We start from the raw sequence: 24,849 nt of genomic DNA on the forward strand, positions 1-24,849 counted from the left end.
GTATACATTAGGCGGGATTTTTTTGTCTTTCAAAGGAAATTAACAAAAGACAAACCACCTAGCGTCAAAACTGACCCTGGTTACTTCTGCCTTCCAATATGAACCGTGCACAGGTTCAAGGTACGAATCTTTAATTTTGTCCCTCTGGGTAGGGAAAGCGGCTTGGACTTACACCCATCAGATGAGCAGGAAGTCCGAGACTTCCCTGGAATCGCCCTCTACGGGAGGGACCCCATCCAAGCCCCAAGAGGCCCTGAACCAGACCCCTCAGCCACTGTCCTTGCTTCTCTCTGCCACACGATGGCACTGTTGCCAACTGCCAGGTGAACCCCGGTTTCAGGCTCTGCTCAGGTGGCAGCGACCCTTCCGGAGAAACCACCCCAAATGCCACGCCCGACCAAGGGTGCCCCTTGCCCAGTTTCCCGGGGTCACAGAACGACCCCCAATGGCACCCATTCCTCCAGCACTGCAGCCCCAGGGTGCCGTCTGCACCGGTCCCCTTTATAGGTGATATGGAAGTGATAGAGGTGATATAGCTCCTTCCTCCCCAGGAAGTCACACCCACAAGGGGCCAGCTTCCTGTGAAACCAAAGGGTGTCCCTACACAGTCTCCCCAGGCCAGCAAGGCTACTCACCCTCCTTCAAACAGTGATGAATCTGTTAGGGATGCACTGGGCTTCAAGGAACAGAAACCCAAAGAACTGTGGTTCAAAGAAATAAGGCTTCCTCTTCACGAGACAGTGGTTGGCTCGTTGGCTCGGCTGTCCCACAGAGCTCCCAGGGACCCCGGCTCTGTGCTTTCTGCCCCGTCCTCCCTCCTTGGCGTGTTGGCTTTGTCCTCATGTTGTCGCCCTGCTCACAAGCTCACTGCCGCAGATCCACACTTCTCATCTGTGCTCGAGGCAGGAAAGGGGCCAGACATTCCTGACCCCTTTCATCAGGAAGCAAAAGCTCTCTCCTGGAGCCCCTTAGCCGATTTCTACAGATGTCTCCTGGGTCAAGATGTTATCACGTGGCCACCCCTTCCTCAAGGGAGACTGGGAGTCGAGCATTTCACTTTTCCAGCCTCCAGAATAGAAGGTGACAAAGGGGGAGTAGCTATTAGACACAAATGATGTCTACAGAAGATTTTTCTCTTAAAGGTGCCCCCCTTTAACCCCTTCAGGACAAAACCACCAGCTCCTCAGCTGACCCGCCCTCCTGAGAACACCAGAGAGACCCTACCCCTCTCCCACAGCAGAGAGGAGGTGAAAAAACAGGAGTTGAAATCTCTTCATACGTAGGGAGGCGGCATAATTCATACCAGAGGGAAGTCACGCTCCACAATCTTCCTTTTTCCTCCCCGACACTTGTAGAGAAGGGGAAAGGGAAAGTTGGAAATGTCAGAGCACCAGCCAGACCACCACTGCCTGGGGCAGAGGGTTTGGGAGGTGGTGAATAGGTGGTCCGTCACTTAGCAGGAGCCATGAATGGTCTTGCTTAAGTGTGGTCTTGGGGGAGGGGGAGCAGAGAGGGGAAGAGGTTCTGCTCTGCAAAATGGGTGAGGGACCCGAATCTGGGGAGGACCAAAGGGCAAACTGGGGAGAAGGGGCACCTGGCTTTGTAATCTCCAGGGAAAGGGGGCTGCTACACACCTAGATGCACATTGAGAGCAACGCTTAGGGGTGGGGCCCAGAGCAGGACTGAACACAAGGACACAAGTAGATGACCAGGGAAGGCAGGTGCCACCACCACTGTCCCCCCGGCCCCAGAATCCCGGTGAGGACAGACAGGAGGGATTTGTGGCTATGGAGGCCGGGGTCTGTGCCAACCTCACACACGGATCTCCAAGGACTGAAAGTAGCAGGCTGATTTCCAATGTACTGACACATTGGAAATGTGGAGAAATGCTGGAGACCTCATTTGTTTGTGGGGGAGGAGGTAGGTGGCACTTTTCCTCCAGCCCTCAGAGGCCTCCACCACCCTGTCCCCCAGGATGCCCAAGGGTGGGTAGCACTTAGTCGAAGCTGTGTTCTTTGTCTTGCAAACTTGCTGGGACGTCCTGACCTGTCTGCTTAGAATAGATGGTCAAACGACAGGTGGCCTGAGCCCATGGTCATGGTCACAGCCAGCAGCAGGGACCCTTGCTCCTAAACTAGTCTCAGCCCCACCCTTTCCCTGACCTCAAACTACAAAGCCGAGGGAGTGTGTTTTCTGGCCCTTCTGGGTCCCCTCATCTGACTCTCCGGGGGCCACAACCTTGATCTTGACTGCCTGCCTTACTGAACTCTGAGTCCTATGAGCCGCTCAGGCTTATCCCTGCCTCCTCGCAGTCCCCTGCGAGTCCCCTGCAGCCCACCTAGCCTTGTGCCTGCCACATGCTGGAGACTCCCTTAGTCTGTGGAGAATTTAATAAATACCGAGGCCACACTGAGGAGCCCCTATTCAGGGGCTGTTCTGTTCCCAAGAGCCCCAAGCTCCAGACCCTCCTCAGCCCTCCTTCCTCCAAAGCTTACCAGGCCTGTGTCCTGTGCCTCAGAGCCTGGGAGGGCCCTGAACTGCCTGAAGTTCAAGTTATCTGAAGGACCCTGAAGAACACCCTAATTTGCATTAAGGTGTCCAAGCCCGGGGGACCTAGTGCATCTCCCTCTTAGGCTTGTCCCCAGTGTCCTGGCCCATTGGAGTAACCCATGAAGATGTTAGGCTAATGGGACAGGTTCATGGTCCTCAACCATGTCATGGCTCAGGTCCAAAACGCCCCTCTAAACCTCCCCGAATCCTGACCCGCCAGAGAGAGCAGAAGGAGGGAGCCCAATGTGGGGCGCTTCCTCGCACTCTGCCTCCCTCCCACACCTGTCCGTCCAAGGCTGTGTCTCCAGTCGCCCCACCCCCCCCACCCCAGATGGAAGGAGCATGGGCTGGGCCAACGGAGTCAGAGAGCGGGGATGGAGGCTGAGCCATCTCTGTTGGGGCAGATGGGGCCCCTCTGTCCCCTCCCCAGCCCAGGTAACCCGAGCCTGGCATTTTGTCCATCTTGGAACAGCTGACGCTGCTGTGGTCAGACAGCTGGTGGGGCCTAGCTGGCCTGGCCAGGCTGGCTGGGGTGGGAGCATGGGCTGTTACATGAGACCCAGAGTCCACATCTCTCTACCCTGAGCCGGAGAGCTGCTGTCCCAGCCGGCACTGTAGAGCTGCGGCACCATGTACAGGGGCCAGGGGCTGCCGCTCCTCCTGCCGCTGCTGGCTGTCTGCCTGGGTGTGGACCAGGGGCTCAGGAGCCTGGGGAGGCCTGGAGTAGAGATCCAAGGCGTCAGGGGATAGAGGGTCTGGAGGGCTATTGAGACCTGCCCTGCACCTCTAGTTCCCTACCTCTCCACATCACACCCTCTTGTGACCCCCCCAACTCTTTCTGCCCCAAAGCCCCTGCACCCGGGCTCACTGCTGTCCGTTGCAGGAGCCCAGGGCCGGAACCAGGAGGAGCGTCTGCTCGCGGACCTGATGCACAACTACGACCCCCACCTGCGGCCCGCGGAGCGCGATTCGGACGTGGTCAACGTCAGCCTGAAACTCACCCTCACCAACCTCATCTCCCTGGTGAGCCACAGGCTTGTAGGACGGCAGGGGAGGCGGAAGCCCAGTGCACCTGGCCCCCGGAACCTGCTGGGGAGGGGAAGGGGCTGGCTCTAGCAGCCAGGAGGAGGAAGGACGCCACAGGGGAGAGGCTGGGGAGCTAGAAAACTCCGGTGAAGGATGCCCAAGAGGCTGGGGTCCTGTAGCGCCCAATGGGGGTCTGTAGGGACTAACATCCAGAGACAGCAAGCAATGGGGGCTCAACCCTCTGTTCTGAACCCCCAGAATGAGCGAGAGGAGGCCCTCACCACCAATGTGTGGATAGAGATGGTAAGAGGCCCCCCTGAAGTCCTGTACCCTGGATCAGGCCCCCTCCCTGGGGTCCCAAGGCCCTTGGAGCTGCCTCTCTTCCCCCACCCCCTCCCCGCCTCTTCTGGGGAGGGGGTGACTCCGCGGAGAGCAGGGGTCTGGCAACCCCGCTCGCCCTGCAGCAGTGGTGTGACTATCGCCTGCGCTGGGATCCGCAAGACTACGAAGGCCTGTGGGTGCTGAGGGTGCCGTCCACCATGGTGTGGCGGCCGGATGTCGTGCTGGAGAACAAGTGAGGAGGAGTGCGGGCAGGGGTGGGGGGACAAAACGACACAAAGGCAGGGCCCGGTAGGACAAGGGGGGCTCTGGGGAAAGGTGCAGACCGGGCCCCCTTTTCCGGGGCCAGGAAATACTGGATGCGGCAGGTGCTGCCGAGGGTAGGGCCTGGCCAGCAGACTCTCGACCTGGCTCACTCCATCTCCTCTGGGCTCGGTCGTCTGCTGGGCTGCGGCCCTCCCTCCAACGTGAGGGTGAGGGTGGCTCCCATAGAAGCTGTGGTGATTAGGAGGTGGGATGATGAGGCCTGGAGGTGGGCGCGGCAGGGAGGTAGTGGACCCTGTGCCCGGGAGGGGCTGGTGTCCCCAGGCCCCATCCACGCAGGACGCGGGCAGGCCTGGGGTGTGGGACTTGGCCGAGCCGGGGCCGCCGGGGACGTGAGCCCCCAGCCCCAGGGCCTGGCCTGTGCGCAGCGTGGACGGCGTGTTCGAGGTGGCCCTCTACTGCAACGTGCTGGTGTCTCCTGACGGATGTGTCTACTGGCTGCCGCCCGCCATCTTCCGCTCCTCCTGCCCCGTCTCTGTCACCTACTTCCCCTTCGACTGGCAGAACTGCTCCCTCGTCTTCCAGTGAGGCCATTTACCGGGGGTGTGGGTGCAGACCTGGAGAGCTGCCCTAAGAGGAACCTGGCTGGGGAGGGGGTTGGACGCGAGGCTTCTCGCCAGGGGTGCAGCTCCCTCTCTCTGGGGCCTCTGTGCCCGTCTCAGGCCCAGACACCTGCAGGTGCCCACGTCCCTCCCGGCTAAGCCGCAGTCCCCTCGCTCATCCTCCTTTGCTGCCTCAGTTTCCCTGCCTGTGCCCCAAGGGAGGAGTTAATGACTGGGGTGGGTGGGCAAGAAGGCATACACCTGCCCGCGAGGTACCAGCATGCACACACGAGCGCCACCCCACACGAGACGCTACACCCCACTCCCCATGGAGAGGTGGAGGCGCTCTCACTTTCCTCTTCCAGAAATGGGGGGAAGGAGGTCTGTGTGAGTGGGTTCCCACACTTTAGAGAAGCAGTCTTTTCACAAGGAGACCCTCGGTAACAAACAGACCTGAGAGGTACAGACTGTGTTTTCTATGTTCTAACCATTGGCCCTTCCTGCCCTGGAGGCAGTGAAAGGGAGGAACAGAGTGGCCTTGGGCTCTTAACATCCATGACGCACACTGAGCTGCAGCCTCCTGGCCCTTCAACAAAAACTTCCCTGACCTCCAGGGAGCCCGGGTCCCCTTCGTGCCCCCCATCTCATGGCCAGGGCTCTGCGGAGGGCTCAGAAATTCCTAGCTGTACTTTTTGAAGCAAGACCGCCCACGGTTGCCCCCAGATGACTGTATACATGACCTCGTAGGTGGATCTATACGCCCTCAAATGTGTCCCCCTTCCCAGGTCCCAGACCTACAGCACCAATGAGATCAATTTGCAGCTCAGCCAGGAAGATGGTCAGACCATAGAGTGGATTTTCATCGACCCTGAGGCCTTCACGGGTAACCTCTTCCCAGGACCCCAGCCGCACCTGACCTCCAGGGCAGGGCCAGGCTCGGTTCAGACCCCCTCCCACGTAACTCAAGATGAAGGCTAGACTAAACCACACAAACTAGATTTTTAAAGACCCAGCAGAGTTCTGATTGCCCCATGATAATGTCTCCAGTTTTGGTGGGAGGAGGATCAGATATCCAATCTCCCTTTGCTGCTTCCATCCCTCGGTGGCACTGCTTTGGGCCCCGGCTGGCCGCCCACAGCCGGGTCACAGGGGCTGCGGGGATCTGCCCAGCCTGTGCTCCCAGTGCTCACTCTGGCCCGCTGCCCGCAGAGAACGGGGAGTGGGCCATCCGGCACCGGCCGGCCAAGATGCTGCTGGATGTGGAGGCACCCGCTGAGGAGGCGGGCCACCAGAAGGTGGTCTTCTACCTGCTCATCCAGCGCAAGCCCCTCTTCTACATCATCAACATCATCGCGCCCTGTGTGCTCATCTCCTCGGTCGCCATTCTCATCTACTTCCTTCCTGCCAAGGGTACCTGGAGCCCGTGGGAGGGGAGCCACGGCCCCGGCCGGCAGCACAGGGGCTAGCTGGGAGGGCACAGAGTGGCACCACCCACCAGACCACCTGTCCCGGGGACAGGAATGGGGTGGGGGAGGAGCCCCATGGCAGGGAACTTGAGATCTGCTCTGAGGGTCTCTTGGTTACGGGCAGCGGGGGGCCAGAAGTGTACCGTCGCCATCAACGTGCTCCTGGCCCAGACCGTCTTCCTCTTCCTTGTGGCCAAGAAGGTGCCCGAGACCTCCCAGGCAGTGCCACTTATCAGCAAGTAAGGCTGGCCCTCACGCCTACCACCCCCTCCCGCCCTCCCCTTCCTGGAATTCGGGGCACTACCCTTCTGCCACTCCCACCCTCCCATCCTCAATGCCAACCCCTCACCCTAAGAGATCTGGGGGAATCAGCTGCTAAGGGTGGGGTGCGTCTGGAGATGGAGTCAGTGCCAGCGGGCCAGCCCCACCTCCCGCCTACCTGACCCTGGCAGGTACCTGACCTTCCTCCTGGTGGTGACCATCCTCATTGTCGTGAACGCTGTGGTCGTGCTCAACGTGTCTTTGCGGTCCCCCCACACACACTCCATGGCCCGCAGGGTCCGAAAGGCAAGGCCCCTCTCTGCCCACTCCAGCATCCTCCAGTCCAGTCCACTCACATGCGTCTTCCTCTCCACCCCCTTGCCCTTGCCTACTCACCTGCCACATTCAGCAACAAACCTGCCCTGTGTGTATCTTGAAGCATGTGGATTAATCCAGACGGATTAATAATAATACTGAGTGCTTGCTTTGTGGCAGGTGCATCATACATACTAACTCATTTGATCTTCATAAAACTCCTATGAGGTGGGTATTAGTGCCACCTCTGTTTTACAAATGAGGAAACTGAGACACAGAGAGGTTCATTAGCTCACCCAAGGTTGCATGGCTGGGAAGGAGAAGCAAGATTCTACCCAGGCCATCTGGCTCTACCCAGATGGCTCCAGGCCATCTGCAGCCCACCTGCAGCAGTCAGCTGGGACCCTTGTTGCAAATGCAGATTCCCAGGCCCGCCTCAGGCATCCAGGGCTGGAATAGCAAGGGTGGGGCCAGCCTGTGGCCTCGTGAGGCTGTGCAGCAAGTACCCTGGTGATTCGAATGTGCACACAAGTTTGGGGACCTAGGCTCAGTGCCTGGCACAGAACAGCCAAGCTGTACCAGTGTCAAGCCACTGTCCCTAAGGTGCTGCCTCTGGGCCCCTGGTAGCTTGAGCCCTCCATGCCAACCTTCACTCTTTGCTCTGAAGCCCAGCCTGGCTGCCCACACGTCCAGGTCTGCCGGCTACTAAGCTAAGCGCCCCAGAACATCCTCTCTCCAGGTGTTCCTGCGGCTCTTGCCCCAGCTGTTGCGGATGCACGTTCGCCCACTGGTCCCAGTGGCTGTGCAAGACACGGGGCGCCGGCTGCAGAATGGCTCCTCTCCAGGATGGTCAATCACAGCTGGGGAAGAGGTTGCTCTCTGCCTGCCTCGCAGTGAACTTCTCTTCCGGCAGCGGCAGCGCAACGGGCTGGTGAGGGCGGCGCTGGAGAAGCTAGGTGAGGCAGGAGGTATGACACTGGGGACACTCCAGTGCTCACTCTGGCCTGCTATCTGACGGGGAGGGCTATCTGTTGGCCAAGGCACCGGACACAGCAGATGAGTGTTGGTAAGTGTCCAGCTGGGGAGAGAGACACTAGGGTCGCTCAGGAGAGGCTACCTTCTCAGACTATTTCTTCTCCACTCGATTCCCAAACCTTACCCTCTCTCAACAGAGAAAGGCCCGGAGCCAGGGCAGAGCCGAGAGTTGTGTGGCAGCCTGAAGCAGGCCGCCCCGGCCATCCAGGCCTGTGTGGAAGCCTGCAACCTCATTGCCCTTGCCCACCACCAGCAAAGTCACTTTGACAGTGTAAGGGGAACTGAGTACCCGGTGAGGGACTTGGACTTAAGATGGGGGCAAGATGAGTGGAGTGGCCATGGCAGGGCAGTGGGAAGGAAAAAGTGGGATGGGGACATCAGTGCCAGGGGATGACCCTGATGAACACAGGTTAAGGCCTGGAAGTAGGTGAGAGGGACCCAAAGAAATGGAGAATAAGAGGCCTGCTGGCGGGCCAAGGACGGCACAGTGATCCAGGGCAGGCTTGGTGTTCCTGCCGGTCATCCCACACCTGCCTCCCGCCCTCAGGGGAGCGAGGAGTGGTTCTTGGTGGGCCGCGTGCTGGACCGTGTCTGCTTCCTGGCCATGCTCTCCCTTTTTGTCTGTGGCACTGCTGGCATCTTCCTCATGGCCCACTACAACCAGGTGCCCCCTCTTCCGTTCCCTGGAGACCCCCGCTCCTACCTGCCCTCGCCTGACTGAGCCAACCATCGGCCGCCAGCCACGTGGAGTCTGATTGGCTGTGTTCTTCAGTGGCTGAGATCACGAGCGTGCTCTTTGGGAAGTGCCCTTCATGGCCATGTGAGCCAACAGGCCCTGAGAAAAGCATGGGAAATAAAGAGACCGAGCTGGAGTCCTGGAGTGGTTGAGAACGGCTGTGGGCGGGGTGTGCTGTTGGGATCAGCATCCGCGTGGCACTGGCTACCTAGTCCTGGCAATCCCCTCACTTCAGCAAAGCATTAGCAACTCCCATCATTTCTGAAGCCCCAAGGACTCTGTTTTTCACAATGTCCCCAGCTAGGCAAGGTCCCATCCCTCTAGGCCTAGGCCCCCTTTCCTCTTTACGAGTTCCCCACAGGTTCCTAAAGGAAGGAAGTCAAGAGAGATGTGAAGAGTAGCAGGCGATGTTCTCTCAAAAGAATGGCAGTAGCCCGTTCCCACTGGCATCTACCTCCCCTGTCTTCTGGGTGCTATGAGTACCCAACACTCACCTGCACCAGGGACCTTTCCATCCATATGCATTTTTTATCATTGATCACAAAAGATTTCAGAGTTAAGAGCTCTTCACATCATCATGGACAAGCAAGTCACTACTCCCCCCATGTTTCAGATGGGCAAATTGGGGCCCAGAGTCACAGGGGCTTCTCAGAACACTGGTGGCCAAATAAAGTTTGGAGTCAGAATTCCCAACTCAGTTTTAGACACTCCAAGGAAGATTCATTCCATGGCCTGGAAAACAGACCCCTCTTCCTTCTCTTTTCAAAGGCCAGGGCATTTGCACTGGTGTCCAAGGTTGGTTAAGACAAGGAAGAGCTAGGCAGAGAGGCTGGGAGGTAACAGGGAACTTCTGGGCTTTGCCTTCTGGAAGGAGACCCTGACCAGCCTCGCTTGGCCCCGTTTAGGAAACAAGATGGCCAGCTGAGGGCTTCCTGGGAGAGAGGCAAGGCCCTGCTTTGGAGAGTACAGCTCCGGCCAGAGTTCTGATTGTGATGAAACAACTTCATCTGTAAATTTGGGTACAGATTTCAGTTCCTATCTACCCTCATCAGAGGATCAAAGGTGCAGATCAAAGTGATTCAAAAATGTGAACATGCCACATGAAGACCTGACCATGGGACATTGTTGGGGGAGGGGAGAGGACCCCAGAAATAACCCCCCTCTCCCAAGTACAGGGTGCCCAAGTACAGGGTGGCTGGCTTTGGTGCTCAATCACCAGCAGGTTCATTCCATTAACTCCAGTGTAGGTGCATGCTGCCCTATGTATTTGGAGTAGAGACTTAGATCCTGGAGGCAATTTGATGATGGTGGGCCCATCTGTGGTTCTCTTTAGCTCCTCGCACAAGTAAGCAAAATTAAAAATACTACACTTATTGAGGGTTGCTGTGTCTAGCGCCTGTCACTGATTATCCCGTCAGATCCACACGGCAACACGAAGAGGCAGGTACTGTAATACAGTATGGACAGTACAGAAGAGGAAACAGTCTCGGGGAAGTTAAAACACAGTCCAGGATGGTGCAGCCGGCCCAGGGCGTGGAGTCGGGATTTGTACGAAGCAGGCGGTCCGGAGCCCGCACAGTCAGCGACGCGGCTCTGCCTCTTCCTCCCAGCCGCCGCGGGAGGGGGTCGGGACCCTCCCTCGGACGGAAACTGTTTCCTTGGAGCCGCCGGGAAGGCGGGCAGGAGGGCGACAGGAACCCAGGTAGCGCTGAGGCCCGCAGCCCGCAGGGACCGCGAAGCCACAGCCTCCGCGCAGCCGCCCAGGGCGGGCGTCCCGGGATACTCGTCCCACACAGGGCCAGCGCGCAGACGTTCCGCTGCGCCGTGCGCAGCCGGAAGTGACCGGGCCCTAAGCGGGAGGGGACCTGGCGGAGCGGAAGTCACTCCGTGAGGCAGTGGCGACGGCGGCGGTGAGAGGATGAACAACAAGTTCGACGCGTGAGTGGCGCGTGGCCGCCCCCCGGGGCCCCTTCCCCCAACCGTTCCCTGCGCCCGCCCCCACCGGGGCTGGAGGCGACAAAGCTCTCCGGCGCCGGCCTCCCTCCCGGGCTTGGGCTGCGGGCCTCCCCGGCCCAGGCGGCCAGCGGGGACGAAGAGGGGTCTGGGGAGGCGTGATGCAGGGGCCCCAGAGACTTCGGGGTCGTACGGACCGAGGGCGGAGCGCGGGGTCCCGGGGAGGAGGTGGCAGTACCGCCCGGAAGGAGACTGGTGGACGCCCCGCCCCGGTGGGTGCAGGTTGCCAGCGGCGTGGAAGGGCGGAGACCGCAGCGGTTTGGGTGTTTCCGCAGCCTGGCCTCCTTGCCTCTGAATCCAGCTTTCCACACACGCTCTAGCCTAGGAAGGTCACCTCGCTTCTCTGACTCAGTCCCCTCATCTGCAGAGTGGGGACGGTAACAGAGTCCGGGTCGCAGAGTTGTGAATACAGAGAGGTAATGTGGCTGTGGCGCCTAGTGGCTGCTCAGTTACGGAATTCTCCGTCTTCCTGAGGCTCCTTCCCACTTCCTTTCTCCTCCCCCTTTTCCCTTCTTCCAACACACTCACCAGGAGCTTCTGTTTTCTTGCCCAACGAGCGTACTTGCCATTGTCCCCTTCTCCCATTTCTGTATGTACCCTATCTGGTTCCCCGGTCCAGCATCAGACAATTGGAAATGCAAAAAGGACATGCAGAGTATTTTTGCATGTTTCCCCTCTAGCGATTTGTATCTTGAGGTAGTTCTTACCTCTCTTCCAGCCGTCTAGGAAATCTGTCTGATCCCCAGAGACCTAGGTTTCCAGCCCCAGACCCGCCAGTTACCAGTTATTTGACAGTAGAAGAGTTACCCGGCCATTGTTACCTAAACCACGTTAGTGGTTAGTGCCCCGCTGCTGCTCTGAGTGTGGTAAGGACCACATCACACTCAGCAGTGCTTAAAGGTACATTGTTAAGTGCTAATAGTGAGGAATAAACGTAAAGTGGAATCGCTGTTGATTTAGGTTGTGACCTGCTGCTGATGGGACTTTGGGTTTTTTCCGGTACAATGAGTGCTGGTTTGCAAATTGAGGAGTCCTAGATTCCAGCACTCTCCGCAGCTCCTCAGGAATGTTTCCTGGTTGCTGAGAAGTCTCTGCTGCTTGGAAGAAGTCTTTGGCTGAACGTTTCCCCAGCCTGCTGCTTAGCTGAGCCCATTTCAGTAGGAATGGCCACCCTGCCCTCCGCTCCCCTATGTATACCCCTCCTCTTAATCTCTGCAGCACCTAACTCCAGATCTAAGTCCCTATAGGATTCTGCAAATCCTATAGCCGTTCTTCCACTGAATTGAACAGGTCAAAATTTCATCTTAGGAAGGTGTTTTTGTGGGTCATCTAGCCCAGTCCCATCCAGATCGTTTGGATTTGGGGATTGCAGTAAGCTAATTTAAGAATGGTAATGATGGGGAGGGGGGGCGCCTGGGTGGCTCAGTCGGTTAAGCATCTGACTCTTGATCTCAGCTCAGGTCTTGATCTCAACATTGTGAGTTCAAGCCCCACACTGGGTGTGACACATACTTAAAAAAGAAAAAAGAAGGGTAATAATGGCTTCCATAGGCGTCTTGCTAGATGCTTTTCATATATTATTTCTACTCTTAACCCTACAGAGGGGATCATGTTACCTCCTTTTACAAACAGGAAAATGAGGCCCTACAGATAGAAAGGCCCATATGGTGGGATTCAAACCCAGGTTTGTTGTTTAACCTTGATTCATGTACCTCTTGGCAAAAATTAACCTGGATCATTTTCAATTAGTTCTAATTATTAAGTGTTCCTTGTAGTATGCCCAAATTTTTTAACCTCTCTCTTCTAGCTGTGTAGGAAAAGGACCAAAGCTTTCGTTGATTTGAAATTAGCAATTGGAGACCTCACTCCTGCCCCTGGTTTTGCTTTTGTTTTTGTTTTTCATGTGAAAAGTCTGAGGTGTATTAAGTTTATTTAAGTAATCTTTGCACTCAATGTGGAGTGTGAACCTGTGACCCTGAAACCAAGAGTCACATCCTCCTCTGAGTTAGCCAGGTGCCCCAAAAGTCTGCAGTTTTCAGACCATTGTTACATGTTTGGCATATCTATCTATCTATCTATCTATCTATCTATATATAGATAGATATATATATATTGATAGATATATATACACACACACACATATATATATATATATTTTTTTTTTTTTTTAATTTACACCCAAATTAGTTAGCATATAGTGCAACAATGATTTCAGGAGTAGATTCCTTAGTGCCCCTGATGCATTTAGCTCACCTCCCTCCCACAACCCCTCCAGTAACCCTCAGTTTGTTCTTCATATTTATGAGTCTCTTCTGTTTTGTTCCCCTCCCTGTTTTTATATTATTTTTGTTTCCCTTCCCTTAAGTTATCTGTTCTGTGTCTTAAATTCCTCATATGAGTGAAGTCATATGATATTTATCTTTCTCTGACTAATTTCACTTAGCATAATACCCTCTAGTTCCATCCACGTAGTCGCCAATGGCAAGATTTCATTCTTTTTGATTGCCGAGTAATACTCCATTGTATATATATACCACATCTTCTTTATCCATTCATCCATCGATGGACATTTGGGTTCTTTCCATACTTTGGCTATTGTTGATAGTGCTGCTATAAACATGGGGTGCATGTGTCCCTTCGAAATAGCACACCTGTATCCCTTGGATAAATGCCTAGTAGTGCAATTGCTGGGTCATAGGGTAGTTCTATTTTTAGTTTTTTGAGGAACCTCCATACTGTTTTCCAGAGTGGCTGCATCAGCTTGCATTCCCATACATGTTTGGCTTTACACTCTTCACCACATGGTTCCTAAGGACTGTTCCTAAGATTCCAGTTTGCCAGCATCCTAAAAGTCCAGTGCCCGGGGTTGGGTACTGTAGTCTAAACTGATGCGCTCAGGTTAAAGAAGAGCTCTAACCTCCTCTATTTTGTGGGCCCGACTTCTATGAGCGTAACCTAGAACTATAATTGCACCCCACCCCCCACATTTATCAAGTCAGTTAGCTACATTGTCATTGTTGCTGTTGACATGTGAAACTCTAAGATGCTTTCACTGTTCTGCAGTCCCAGCTGCGATGAGCTTGGTTTTCAGATCTAGATGCCATACTTGATTTTCCCACTGTGCTCTCTTCGCTAGCTTTTGACCCACTCTTAAAGTATTGTCTGAACCTCCTGTTTGGCACTCATCCTGTTCTGCTTTGTATTGCTTTGATTTTAGAAGTCCATTCATTAAACATGTTTGTTTTCTGCCTCTGTCTGATGCTGGACATGTAAAGATGAATTAGACCAAGTTCCCAGATGCATAAGGAATCGGTCTGGTTAGAGAATATGAGGACAAGCCTGGGTGGAAGTTTGGTGAGCTGACTTGGAGCCACTCAGTCTAGACAGCCTTAGAGATGCTAATTGCTTGCCTGTGTCTATGGAGCACGGATTTTTAGTCCTGACTATTTTGGCTCGAATCCAGCTTCAAGTTGGGAAGAGTAGCCTCTGGAAGATGGGATGCGAGTGATTTGCCTTAAGTGAAAGCTTAGTGGGCGGGTTGGTTGGTTAGCTCTATTATTAGAAATAACAATACAAGATGAAGGTCCATTAGGATTTCCTTTTACCGTCTCCAAAGGGAATCAGGAAGTGTGGTCCAGGGATCACAGCACTGTTTGTTTTTGAATGTAATTATTTTTGCTATTTTTTTCTTTTGTTTCCTAGTAGTGATTAGCAGCAAAACCACTAAAAAGAAAGGAACTTCTGCTTTTCTTGGGGCTAGTAAAAATGAGAGATGCTGGGGTGACTCTTCAAGATTTAAAGGGAAGGGACCCTAGAGGATATAGTGGAGGCTGGGAGCTGAGAGAGAAATGGTTTGAGCCCTGGGGTATCCCATAAAGAAGAGAGTTAAGAGCTGTCTTGGGCCTATGCCATATAAAAACCTATGAGATGTTTTTGTTCAGGAGCCAAAAAATTGGCTATGGCATCATAGTGGGGACAAGTACAAACATATGGTGAGGTTCAGAAGAGGGGAGCCTGATCCAGCCTAGGGAGAGATTAGGAAGTATTTTTAAGAGAAAGTGGCCCTCATCCCGAGTCCTAAAGGACAAGTTAAGTAGAGGAAAGGGGCCTCTCTGAGAGGAGACCACATGATGAGCACAACAGAGGGGTGAGATTGGAGAACTCAAATAAGTTGATAACACTAGAGTGGAAGGAGTTTGTTGGGACCAGGCAGGAGGTGATCTTGGCACATATACCCACATAAGGACCTTTGTACCATGCTGAGGCCCGAGTGTGTGTATCTATCTTTTCTCCTCAGTGAGGTGCTTGGGGACAGGTGCTCTGTTGCATCTATACAGTAAGTGGCTTGGTAAAATATGGGACTTGTATGCTGTCCAGGCTCCTTTTGGAAACTAAAGCAAACCAGCTCAAGTGTAATAAAGGGGAAGGCGTGTCATAAGCACAGATAACGTTCTCCCAGAAGTCTGGGGAGATCACACTTAGTCAATGAGGTGGTAGCATCACCAACAAAACCACTTTCCTCTCCCACCTGATCTCTGCTCCATTCCCTTTCTCCCTACTGGCTTTCTTTGCATTTGCTCATTGTCTTTCCTTCACGGCTTTTCTCATATGGGTCCCATAGGATTGCCCCAGCTCCCGAATCTGTGTGATCTTTGATCTCCTAGATGAAAAGCTGAGGAAGGAATCGGCTCATACTTTTGAACAAGACCGTGAGGCATTGGTTATTGGCCAGGCTGGGCTGCCCTTTGTTCAAGTGCCCTTTATAATCATGTCTTGGCCAGGGTGGGGATGGGGACGTTCCTGGCGTGGTGCGACGCACCTGAATATATCCCACAGCTAGGACTGTGATATGGGCAGAAGGTGCACCTCAACGCGTGGTTAGTTTGTGCATTCTAATATTTATTGAGTGTTTTTTATGTGTGAGGCACTGAGATTTGTGGGCCAAAAAGAAGCAAAATGCTTTGCAATATGTTTCTGTAGGTATGCAAGGTAATATCTGTGTTATCATTTGAGCATTTCTAGTTCCTTTCTTGAGAATTACCCAGTTCCATTTGACGAGATAGTCGCTAGGGCCAGAGGTGATTTTGAAGAAGATCCATGATAAGCTAATGGTCCAGCTGTGTACCAAATGGCATTCTTATTATCTTTGTGAATTCACCTTCTTATTATCTTTTTGTCTGAATGCAGTGAAGTTTCTTTTTTAATTTTTTTTTAATGCTTTTTGTTTATTTTTGAGAGAGAGAGCAAGCAGGTGAGGGGCAGAGAGAGAGAGGGAGAAACAGAGTCTGAAGCAGGCTCCAGGCTTTGAGCTGTCAGCACAGAGCCCAAGGCAGAGCTTGAACTCACAAACTGGGAGATCATGACCTGAGCAGAAGTCGGACGCTTAACCAACTAAGCCACCCTGGTGCCCCATGTGAACTTTATTTTTTTTTTCCAAAGTTTATTTTTATTTATCTTAGAGAGAGAGAGAGAGAGAGAGAGAGAGAGAGAGAGAGAGAGAGAGAATCCCAAGCAGGCTCCACACTGAGCTGAGCGTGGGGCTCGATATCACCTCCGAGATATCACTACTTCAGCTGATACCAAGAGTCGGATGCTTAACTGACCTAGGCTACCAGGTGCCCCTCCTATGAACTTTACATGTATCTGAAAGCCTTAGGGTAATTGCACTGCTTCTGGAAGGGGAACACCTACTATACATTTGACCAGACTTACTAGGCAAAAAGACATTCATTCCTTCTTTCAGTCATTTCTTTTGATACGGACATTGATAAAATGTATCCAAGAGATCCGTTCATTTAGTAGGAAAAACAGACATGGGAGGAATGGCACCTTAGGCTGAGGGGTAGTGTTTGCATATAGCACAACTGTGGGACTGGGTTGCTTTGGGAGATGGGAAGGAAAAGACGGTATCAGTAGGCAGGAGTCAGATTCTAGAGGATTTGACATTTTATTGTACTTTATCCTACAGGGTGGCCATCAAAAGGCAAGGGACAGTTGACAGTTTTAAGCGTGGAAGTTAAATGATCAGATTTGCATTTAGAAAGATGCTAGTGGCCATATGGAGGATGGATAGAGAGTGGAGACGATTTGTGTCGGGGAGACCATTTAGGAATTTATTGTAATAACGAAGGTGACAGAGAGGAGGGCCTAAGTTAAAGCAGTGGCAGTGGGGACAGATAGAAGGGATGGTTAGAAGTGGCAAGAAATCTGGTTAAGTTTTTTTAAACATCATTCGAAATGCCAAAGCAGTTAAATAACCCAGAAACTCTTCTCATTATTGACTCATATTTGGCAAAGAAAACAGTCCCTTAAAATCTACTCCTGAAATCATTGTTGCACTATATGCTAACTAATTTGGATGTAAGTTTTAAAAAATAAAAAATAGGGGCGCCTGGGTGGCGCAGTCGGTTAAGCGTCCGACTTCAGCCAGGTCACGATCTCGCGGTCCCTGAGTTCGAGCCCCGCGTCGGGCTCTGGGCTGATGGCTCGGAGCCTGGAGCCTGTTTCCGATTCTGTGTCTCCCTCTCTCTCTGCCCCTCCCCCGTTCATGCTCTGTCTCTCTCTGTCCCAAAAAATAAAATAAAAAACGTTGAAAAAAAAATTTTTTTTAAATAAAAAAAAAATAAATAAATAAAAAATAAAAAATAAAACAAGTTAAAAAAAAAAAAAAAACAGTCCCTTAAACTGCTTGCCTCTTTCTTCTTTGCCTATTAGCAAACTAGAAGACAGTGGTTTTTTTTGGAATTCTTCCTACTTAACCTTTTTACACTCCCTTGCCCTTCCCTCATCTCATGTACATCTCATTGCCTGTATTCGAGTGACTTGGGGGGTGGTTATATGGTGTAGTTCATTTGACCTGGTGGCTTTGTCGGGGAAGCAAGAATCAGCTCAGTCGTCACCTAACGTTGTTTTACCTTCCCACTCAGATTGAAAGACGATGACAGTGGGGACCATGATCAGAATGAAGAAAACAGCACACAGAAAGATGGTGAGAAGGAAAAAACAGAACGAGACAAGAGTCAGGGCAGCAGTAAGAGGAAGGTGAGTTTTGTGCTGTATAGATGTAGTTGCCTTTGGACTTGAGACTCGGTTATCTTGTGGAATCTATGTGATGAAAGATACCAGATTAACTCAATGGTGCCCTATTTTGGAATATCTGCTTTTGTTCTCAAAAAAAGATTGTTGAATCACTGGCGTTCGTGTTGGGAGTTAGAACTTTTCCCTTTTGCCATAGGATCTTGAGATCGTGCCTTGCTTTCCAGCATTCACCCAGCATGAGGGATTAACTGTGGACTTGAATGAGACTATCTGTTAGTTCTAAGCTGTTGCCGAGTATTTCAAATCCTACACATCCTTGAAATTTTAGACTGTTTAGTCAGTAATAATCTAAGCTGAAAGTGACTTGGAAAGGAAAAAATTTAGAGAAAGAGATTGATGGGTCAGTTTTTTTTTTAATATTAAAACTTGTTTATCTGACAAGATTCAGCATTGTAGGTGCTAAAAGAGCACAAAGGTGAATGAGACTGTGGATCAAGGGGCTTACATTAAGTAGTAGCAATATTAATAGTAGCTGACACTGAGCGCTTACTATGTGCCAGGCACTGTGCTAAGCACTTTACACCTATTAACTTATTTGATCCTCTCAGCAACTCTACGGATACTATTTTCTTCATTTTGCAGATAAGCAGCTGAGGCACAAACAGGTTAAGCAGCTTGCCCAGGTCACGAGCCAGTAAGTGATAGGGTGTCATAGAGGAGGCATACTTGGCCTGGGAGTACTTGGGTGAGATAAGATATAAACATAAATACCTATAATAGAAAAAAAAGTGTAAAAAGCCATAGGAAAACAGAGAAAATGTTAGAGGAACTTAGAATCCACTAACCACTGAAGAAATTTACAGTGTAGGGACACCTGGGTAGCCCAGTTCAGCTCAGCTCATGATCTCACAGTTTGTGGGTTCGAGCCCCACATCAAGCTCTGTGCTGATAGCTTAAAGCCTGGAGCCTCCTTCAGATTCTGTATTTCCCCCTCTGTCTGTCCCTCCCCTGCTCACACTCTGTGTGTCTCTCTCCCCTTCCCTCCCTCCCTCCCTCCCTCCCTCTCTCTCTCCCAATCTCTCTCTCTCTCTCTCTCTCAAAAATAAACAAACATATGGGAATGCAAGATGATGCAGCCACTCTGGAAGACAGTATGGAGGTTCCTCAAAAAACTAAAAATAGAACTACCCTATGACCCAGCAATTGCACTACTAGGCATTTATCCACGGGATACGGGTGTGCTGTTTCGAAGGGACACATGCACCCCATGTTTATAGCAGCACTATCAACAATAGCCAAAGTATGGAAAGAACCCAAATGTCCATCGATGGATGAATGGCTAAAGATGGTGTGAGATATATACATATATATACATATATATACACATACATACATATGTGTGTGTGTGTGTGTGTGTGTGTGTGTGTGTGTGTGTGTGTGATGGAGTATTACTCGGCAATCAAAAAGAATGAAATCTTGCCATTGACAACTACGTGGATGGAACTAGAGGGTATTCTGCTAAGCGAAATTAGAGAAAGACAAAAATCACACGACTTCACTCATGTGAGGACTTTAAGAGACAAAACAGATGAACATAAGGGAAACAAAAATAACATAAAAGCAGGGAGGGGGACAAAACAGAAGAGACTCATAAATATGGAGAACAAACTGAGGGTTACTAGAGGGTTGTGGGAGGGGAGATGGGCTAAATAGGTAAGGGGCACTTAAGGAATCTACTCCCGAAGTCATTGTTGCACTATATGCTAACTAATTTGGATATAAATTTTTTAAAATAAAAAACAAACAAAAAATTTACTGTGTAAGCAGAATCATGGGCATATTGCAGGGAATTAAAGATGTAGCCTTTTTGTGGAGGTGGTAAGGGGTGACACTATAAAATGTTTTCTCAATCTCAGATCGTGTGAAAAGTGCCCCAGATTAACACACCTTGTTGAATTCACAGGCTGTTGTCCCTGGACCAGCAGAGCATCCCCTGCAGTACAACTATACTTTCTGGTACTCCAGAAGAACCCCCGGCCGTCCCACTAGCTCACAGAGCTATGAACAGAATATCAAACAGATTGGCACCTTTGCCTCTGTGAGTACTTACTGGTTTAATGTAGTGAGCCTTGGTGGTACAGTCATGCCTGTACTTCTATCATTGTGTTTATTTACCTTCTGGTAACCTGTTTAGGGTTCTGCTTTCTTTATTTGACTGACCTGAGTCCCTCAGGTTTGCTCCTTCTGAGATTCCTCATTAGACATTCATAGGTAACATACATAGGTATCAATAAGTATGGCATTGACCAGAAGTAGACAATACAAAAATACAGGTTTGTTTAAATAGATATTTGTTGGGTCCTTACTATGTGCAAAGTGTCATGGGGATACAAAATTTTATAATACATTGTATATACTTTTATGAAGCTTGACGGTAAAGATGAGAGTAAAAATTTGAAAGTTTCTCTTGTATTAAGAACCTCCCGGAGCGCCTGAGTGGCTCAGTCGGTTAAGCGTCCGACTTCAGCTCAGGTCACGATCTTGCGATCTCGCGATCTCGCGGTCCATGAGTTCGAGCCCCGCGTCGGGCTCTGGGCTGATGGCTCAGAGCCTGGAGCCTGCTTCCGATTCTGTGTCTCCCTCTCTCTCTGCTCTTCCCCCATTCATGCTCTGTCTCTCTCTCTCTCTCTCTGTCTCAAAAATAAATAAACGTTAAAAAAAAAAAAAAAAGAACCTCCCATTAACAGGGCTGGCTCAGTCAGTAGAGCATGGGACTCTTGATCTTGGGGTCAAAGAGCTTACTTAAAAAAAAAAAAAAAAAAAGAACCTCCTATTAGGATTTTGGATATGTTAGTAACTATGCATAAAGTAGTGTCTTTTTCCTGTGTTCAGGAAGAAAATTAAATCCTGATAATTGTTTTTGTAGGTACTGTCAGAGATAGCCCAGCTGTGTCTTGTCTCCCTCACAGGCATCTAGGTGTGTGTGCCCTGAGAGTTCTCTGCAACTAAAACCGGTTTTGTTCAACAAAAATTATCACACATTTCCTATGTGCTGTATATTTGATCTCTGGGCAAAATCAAATGCAAGATTTGTTATTTTCTTAAAATTATTGAGGATTTTTTTCCTATTTAAAATGTAGACACTGGAAAAGGAAACTATAACAGACAGCAAACATTACAATAAATTGGTAAGAGGTGATAGGAAAAGAAATGAATTCTTGACAAAGGAAACAATAGAAATAAACTTTTGAGAATATCAATGCCTTCCTAACGTTCTTGAATCTATCACAAAATGTTGGTGACCTGCCATGTGGGAATATTAGACAGTACAGGGAAGGTAGCAGCTGTTACGTTATGAACAAATGGATGGCCACTTGGGGTCAGAGACTACGCTGGGGAGGAGGAAGTTTTCATTCAGGGGTCTATTCAGTTATTTGGGGGGTAATTAGGAATATTCCTAGTGTTTTTGTTTTCCTCTTAACAAAGGTATCTATGAATTCACCCAACTTGCGCACAGAGGGTTTTCTTTTTTCTTTTTTTGGCGTAAATGTTGAGTTGACTAGAGCAACATAATCAGCATTACCTGGGGTCACTGCCTTATCCAGACTCACTGGATGTGTGATGACAGTGTTTAAAGTTGTCTGTTGTATAATTCAAGGCATTAGGAAATGTCTTCTAATATTAAATTCCTCACAGAGAAATAATCATATTATGAAAACTTAATGAAATCCAAAGCAGTATTTCCCAGTGGTCCTTAATCCTAATAATTGACAATTTTTTTTAATTTTGGGGCGCCTGGGTGGCTCAGTTGATTAAGCATCAACTTCAGTTCAGGTCATGATCTCCCAGTTTGTGAGTTCGAGCCCCATGTCAGGCTCTGTGCTGACAGCTCAGAGACTGGAGCCTTCTTTGGATTCAGTCTCTCTCTCTGCCCCTTGCCTGCTCACACTCTTGTCTTTTATTTTATTTTTTTTTTATTTTGTTATTTTTTTTTTATTTTTATTTTTGGGACAGAGAGAGACAGAGCATGAACGGGGGAGGGGCAGAGAGAGAGGGAGACACAGAGTCGGAAACAGGCTCCAGGCTCCGAGCCATCAGCCCAGAGCCTGACGCGGGGCTCGAACTCACGGACTGCGAGATCGTGACCTGGCTGAAGTCGGATGCTTAACCGACTGCGCCACCCAGGCGCCCCACACTCTTGTCTTTTAAAAAAAAATTTTTTTTTAAGAAAAAAAAGCAGTGCTTGATGAGGGAATTAGGGGTGGTGGTTATACTTTCTCCCTAACCTCCCCACCTCCAGTTCCTAATCCACGGTGAACCACAGGTTCTAGTGGCTGTATCTTGTTTCTTCCCCGTGTGTCAGAGTGAGAAAAAAATTACTGCTCATTGTATGCACGTGACCACTTACTGTCCCTGATCACCATATACAGTTAAACATCGCAGTTGTTGAGATGAGACCTTGCTTCAGAATCCTATGAATGGCATTGCTTCCTGACTTCTTTGTAACATGAGACATTTCTGTGTTTCTGTGGTCTAGAAGAATTGAAGCAACAGCCATTTCATAAAGTGTAAGGTCTGTTTATCCTTAGTTGCTGTCCACATCTAGAAGTATGACCTGAATCTGTGTCGACTCAGTACCCATTTTCAGCTGCTCCTCAGCAGTGTGTTGGCAATTTCCAACTGTCTTCAGACTGCTTCACGTTTCTTCTTTCCTCCTAACGTGTGCCTCCTCACTAGCCAGTACTCTGTGGGTGTCCTCTGCGAGTTACAGAGGACTAGGGAAGTAAATGGGAATAACTTGATGAGTAGGAATAAGCATGCATCTGATAGAGAAATAGATCTAGTTTTCTAACAGGATGGTGAAGGAGGGGCAAAGAGAAACAAATTTTCTAGCTAAGAAGAGGAACTTAATCCCCAAGTATAAGAGGCTAAGTTCTTTTTGGTTTTGGCTGTCCTGGCCTTAGCAGCAGCCACCACGGTTTACGGTAATGCATGTGGTAGATTCCATCGCTTTTGCACAGTAACCAAACACAACTAAAATGTGTGCATTGTAGTTAATGCTGTATCTGCCAACAGATAGTCTTTGAGAAATGATCAAACTTGAGGTTATAAAATAAGTCATGGGTGGGGAGGGCACCTGGGTGGCTCAGTCAGTTAAGCATCTGACTTCAGCTCAGGTCATGATCTCACGGTTTGTGAGTTCGAGCCCCATGTCGGGCTCTGTGCTGACAGCTCAGAGCCTGGAGCCTGCTTCGGATTTTGTGTCTCCCTCTCTCTCTTTGTCCCTCCCCTGCTTACGCTCACTTGCTCTCTCTCTCAAAGATAAATAAACGTTAAAAAAATAAAATAAATTAAGTCATTGGGATATGACATACAGCATGACGACTGTAGTTAATAACACTATTTTGTTTAAAAAGTGACTTGGTTCAGGACACCTGGGTGGTTCAGTCGGTCAAGCAATCAACTCTTGATTTCAGCGCTGGTCATGATCTCACAGTTCACGGGTTTGAGCCCTGCATCAGGCTCTGCACTGTGTCAGCACGGATCCTGCTTGGAATTTTCTCTCCCTCTCTCTGCCCCTCCCCCACTCATGTGCACGCGCACACACACACATGCTCTCTCAAATAAACTTAAAAAAATTTTTTTTGAGTGACTTGGTTCTTAAAAAAATACATTCAGGCTGTGGTTATGTGAAACTTAATATACCTCAAGACTGGAAGAATTCCACCGTGTCGGGGCTTCTGGCTGGCTCAGTCTATAGAGCATGCGACCCTTAATCTCAGGCTAGTCAGTTCAAGCCCCATGTTGGGTGGAGCCTGCTTAAAAAAAAAATAATAAATTAAAATAAAATAAAAGGATTCCACTGTGTAAAGCAAGGTCCTCTTACATCATGTAATGATCATCCTAGGGCTTCCACAGTGAGGGCTCCTGGCTGAGGCTGGCATTTTTTTGCCTAAAGAGTTTATTCTTGTATCAACAATAGGATATTTTTCCATACTTTCCTTCCCATGCAACATGCCTTCCTTCTCACTTCCCCTAGTGAAAATGTATCCTTCAAAAGGTAGAGTCTGTAGCACAGTATCTTCCATGTTTATGTTCTCTTAGATCTCACATTCATTCAAAGAAAAAAGACCCATCTTTTGTACTCTGGGACCTTTTCTCTGCAGGTGGAGCAGTTCTGGAGGTTTTACAGCCACATGGTCCGTCCCGGGGACCTGACAGGCCACAGTGACTTCCATCTCTTCAAAGAAGGAATTAAACCTATGTGGGAGGTGAGCACTGAGGATCTTGGACCACTTTTCTGAGTGGTTTGTTGTTGTTGTTGTTGTTGTTGTTGTTGTTGTTGTTGTTGTTGTTGTTGTTTTTAGCCCTGCCAAGGTTAAAAGTATTTAAAGTCTTCTCTCAAAGCTACATCACTATTTGGTGTATCCTTAGGGCCAGGACTTGTAGGAAAAGGCACTGATGTCGTTGCTTGTCTGTGTGGGTGGTTTACAGAGATTTTTTTTTTTTTTTTAATCACTAAAAGGGTATTATAACAATATTGAAAGACTTTTTAAAAAATTGCCTCTGGGGCACCTGGGTGGCTCAGTAAGTTACACGTGTACCTTCAGCTCAGGTCATGATCTCACAGTACATGAGTTGGAGTCCCGCATCGGGCTCTGCACGGTGCAGAACCTGCTTAGGATTCTCTCTTTCCCTCTCTCTCTCTGTGCCCCTCTCCCACTCATACTTTCTCTCAAAATAAATAAACTTTAAAAAAAGAAGTACCTTTGTTCCCATCAAACTGGTTGTGTGTGCACATGATTGAAGTGGATAAAAAGTAAGCTTGCTTACAGGCAGTAGCTGGAGACCCAGAGCTGAGCTCTGTGAACCCTGCTGTAATCCGTCTTCTGTTGTGACGCCAGGGCGTTTTTCTAGAAGACAAATGTGAAAACACACACACACACACACACACACACACACACACACACACACCCAGCTATAGGCCCTGTGCCGCTCTGCATTGCTCACATGACCTTGCAGTCACCCTCCAGGCCTCATCTCCCAGCGTGGCCAGGCCTTCCCTCCAAGTGCAGCTCGCCTTCCTCTTGTCATCCCCCTGACACACAGTCTCAGTTTGTACACAGACAAGTTTTTCTCAAAGCCTTCACCTGCTTTACCTGCCTAATCCATATGTCGCTCAAGACCCAGCTTAAATGTTTCC

At 50.1% G+C, this 24,849-nt stretch overlaps 2 protein-coding genes and 1 long non-coding RNA gene across 7 annotated transcripts in view; 2 read left to right on the plus strand and 1 right to left on the minus strand.

Moving 5' to 3' along the window:
- Positions 1-3,119: 3,119 nt before the first annotated feature.
- On the plus strand, positions 3,120-8,730 carry CHRNG (cholinergic receptor nicotinic gamma subunit). Its single transcript, XM_003991260.5, has 12 exons — positions 3,120-3,235; positions 3,434-3,573; positions 3,835-3,879; positions 4,041-4,150; positions 4,608-4,763; positions 5,567-5,664; positions 5,991-6,191; positions 6,372-6,486; positions 6,700-6,814; positions 7,563-7,779; positions 7,996-8,129; positions 8,406-8,730. The coding sequence occupies exons 1-12, from the start codon at positions 3,181-3,183 to the stop codon at positions 8,577-8,579; spliced, it is 1,560 nt and encodes a 519-aa protein (XP_003991309.2). The 5' UTR covers positions 3,120-3,180; the 3' UTR covers positions 8,580-8,730.
- Positions 7,107-10,235, minus strand: LOC123379311. The gene is made up of 2 exons (XR_006583633.1): positions 9,089-10,235; positions 7,107-8,693 (listed from the first exon to the last, which is right to left on the minus strand). It is a non-coding gene; the product is annotated as an uncharacterized LOC123379311 (long non-coding RNA).
- Positions 10,236-10,385: 150 nt separating this feature from the next.
- The window catches only part of EIF4E2 (eukaryotic translation initiation factor 4E family member 2), a 30,617-nt gene continuing 16,153 nt past the window's right edge, over positions 10,386-24,849 (plus strand). For 3 of the 5 annotated variants that reach the window (XM_006935691.5, XM_006935692.5, XM_003991262.4), the window contains exons 1-4: positions 10,387-10,532; positions 17,534-17,648; positions 19,609-19,743; positions 23,813-23,917. In XM_006935691.5, the coding sequence (XP_006935753.1) occupies positions 10,513-10,532; positions 17,534-17,648; positions 19,609-19,743; positions 23,813-23,917 (375 nt within the window). In that variant the 5' untranslated portion in view covers positions 10,387-10,512. Of the gene's footprint in view, positions 10,533-17,533; positions 17,649-19,608; positions 19,744-23,812; positions 23,918-24,849 lie in introns of all 5 variants that reach the window. The other 2 variants (XR_006583622.1, XR_006583623.1) reach the window with 1 other exon arrangement.

This window comes from Felis catus, chromosome C1 (assembly GCF_018350175.1).
Source record: "Felis catus isolate Fca126 chromosome C1, F.catus_Fca126_mat1.0, whole genome shotgun sequence".
NCBI classification, from domain to species: domain Eukaryota; kingdom Metazoa; phylum Chordata; class Mammalia; order Carnivora; family Felidae; genus Felis; species Felis catus.

What these genes read in the sequence shown, in the direction of transcription:
- CHRNG (XM_003991260.5), top strand. Translation starts at nt 3,181, where the DNA reads ATGTACAGGGGCCAGGGGCTGCCGCTCCTCCTGCCGCTGCTGGCTGTC. An exon ending in CGACCCTGAGGCCTTCACGG is followed by an intron (nt 5,665 to 5,990) that starts GTAACCTCTTCC and finishes CGCTGCCCGCAG; the next exon opens with AGAACGGGGAGTGGGCCATC. An exon ending in GCAGTGCCACTTATCAGCAA is followed by an intron (nt 6,487 to 6,699) that starts GTAAGGCTGGCC and finishes TGACCCTGGCAG; the next exon opens with GTACCTGACCTTCCTCCTGG.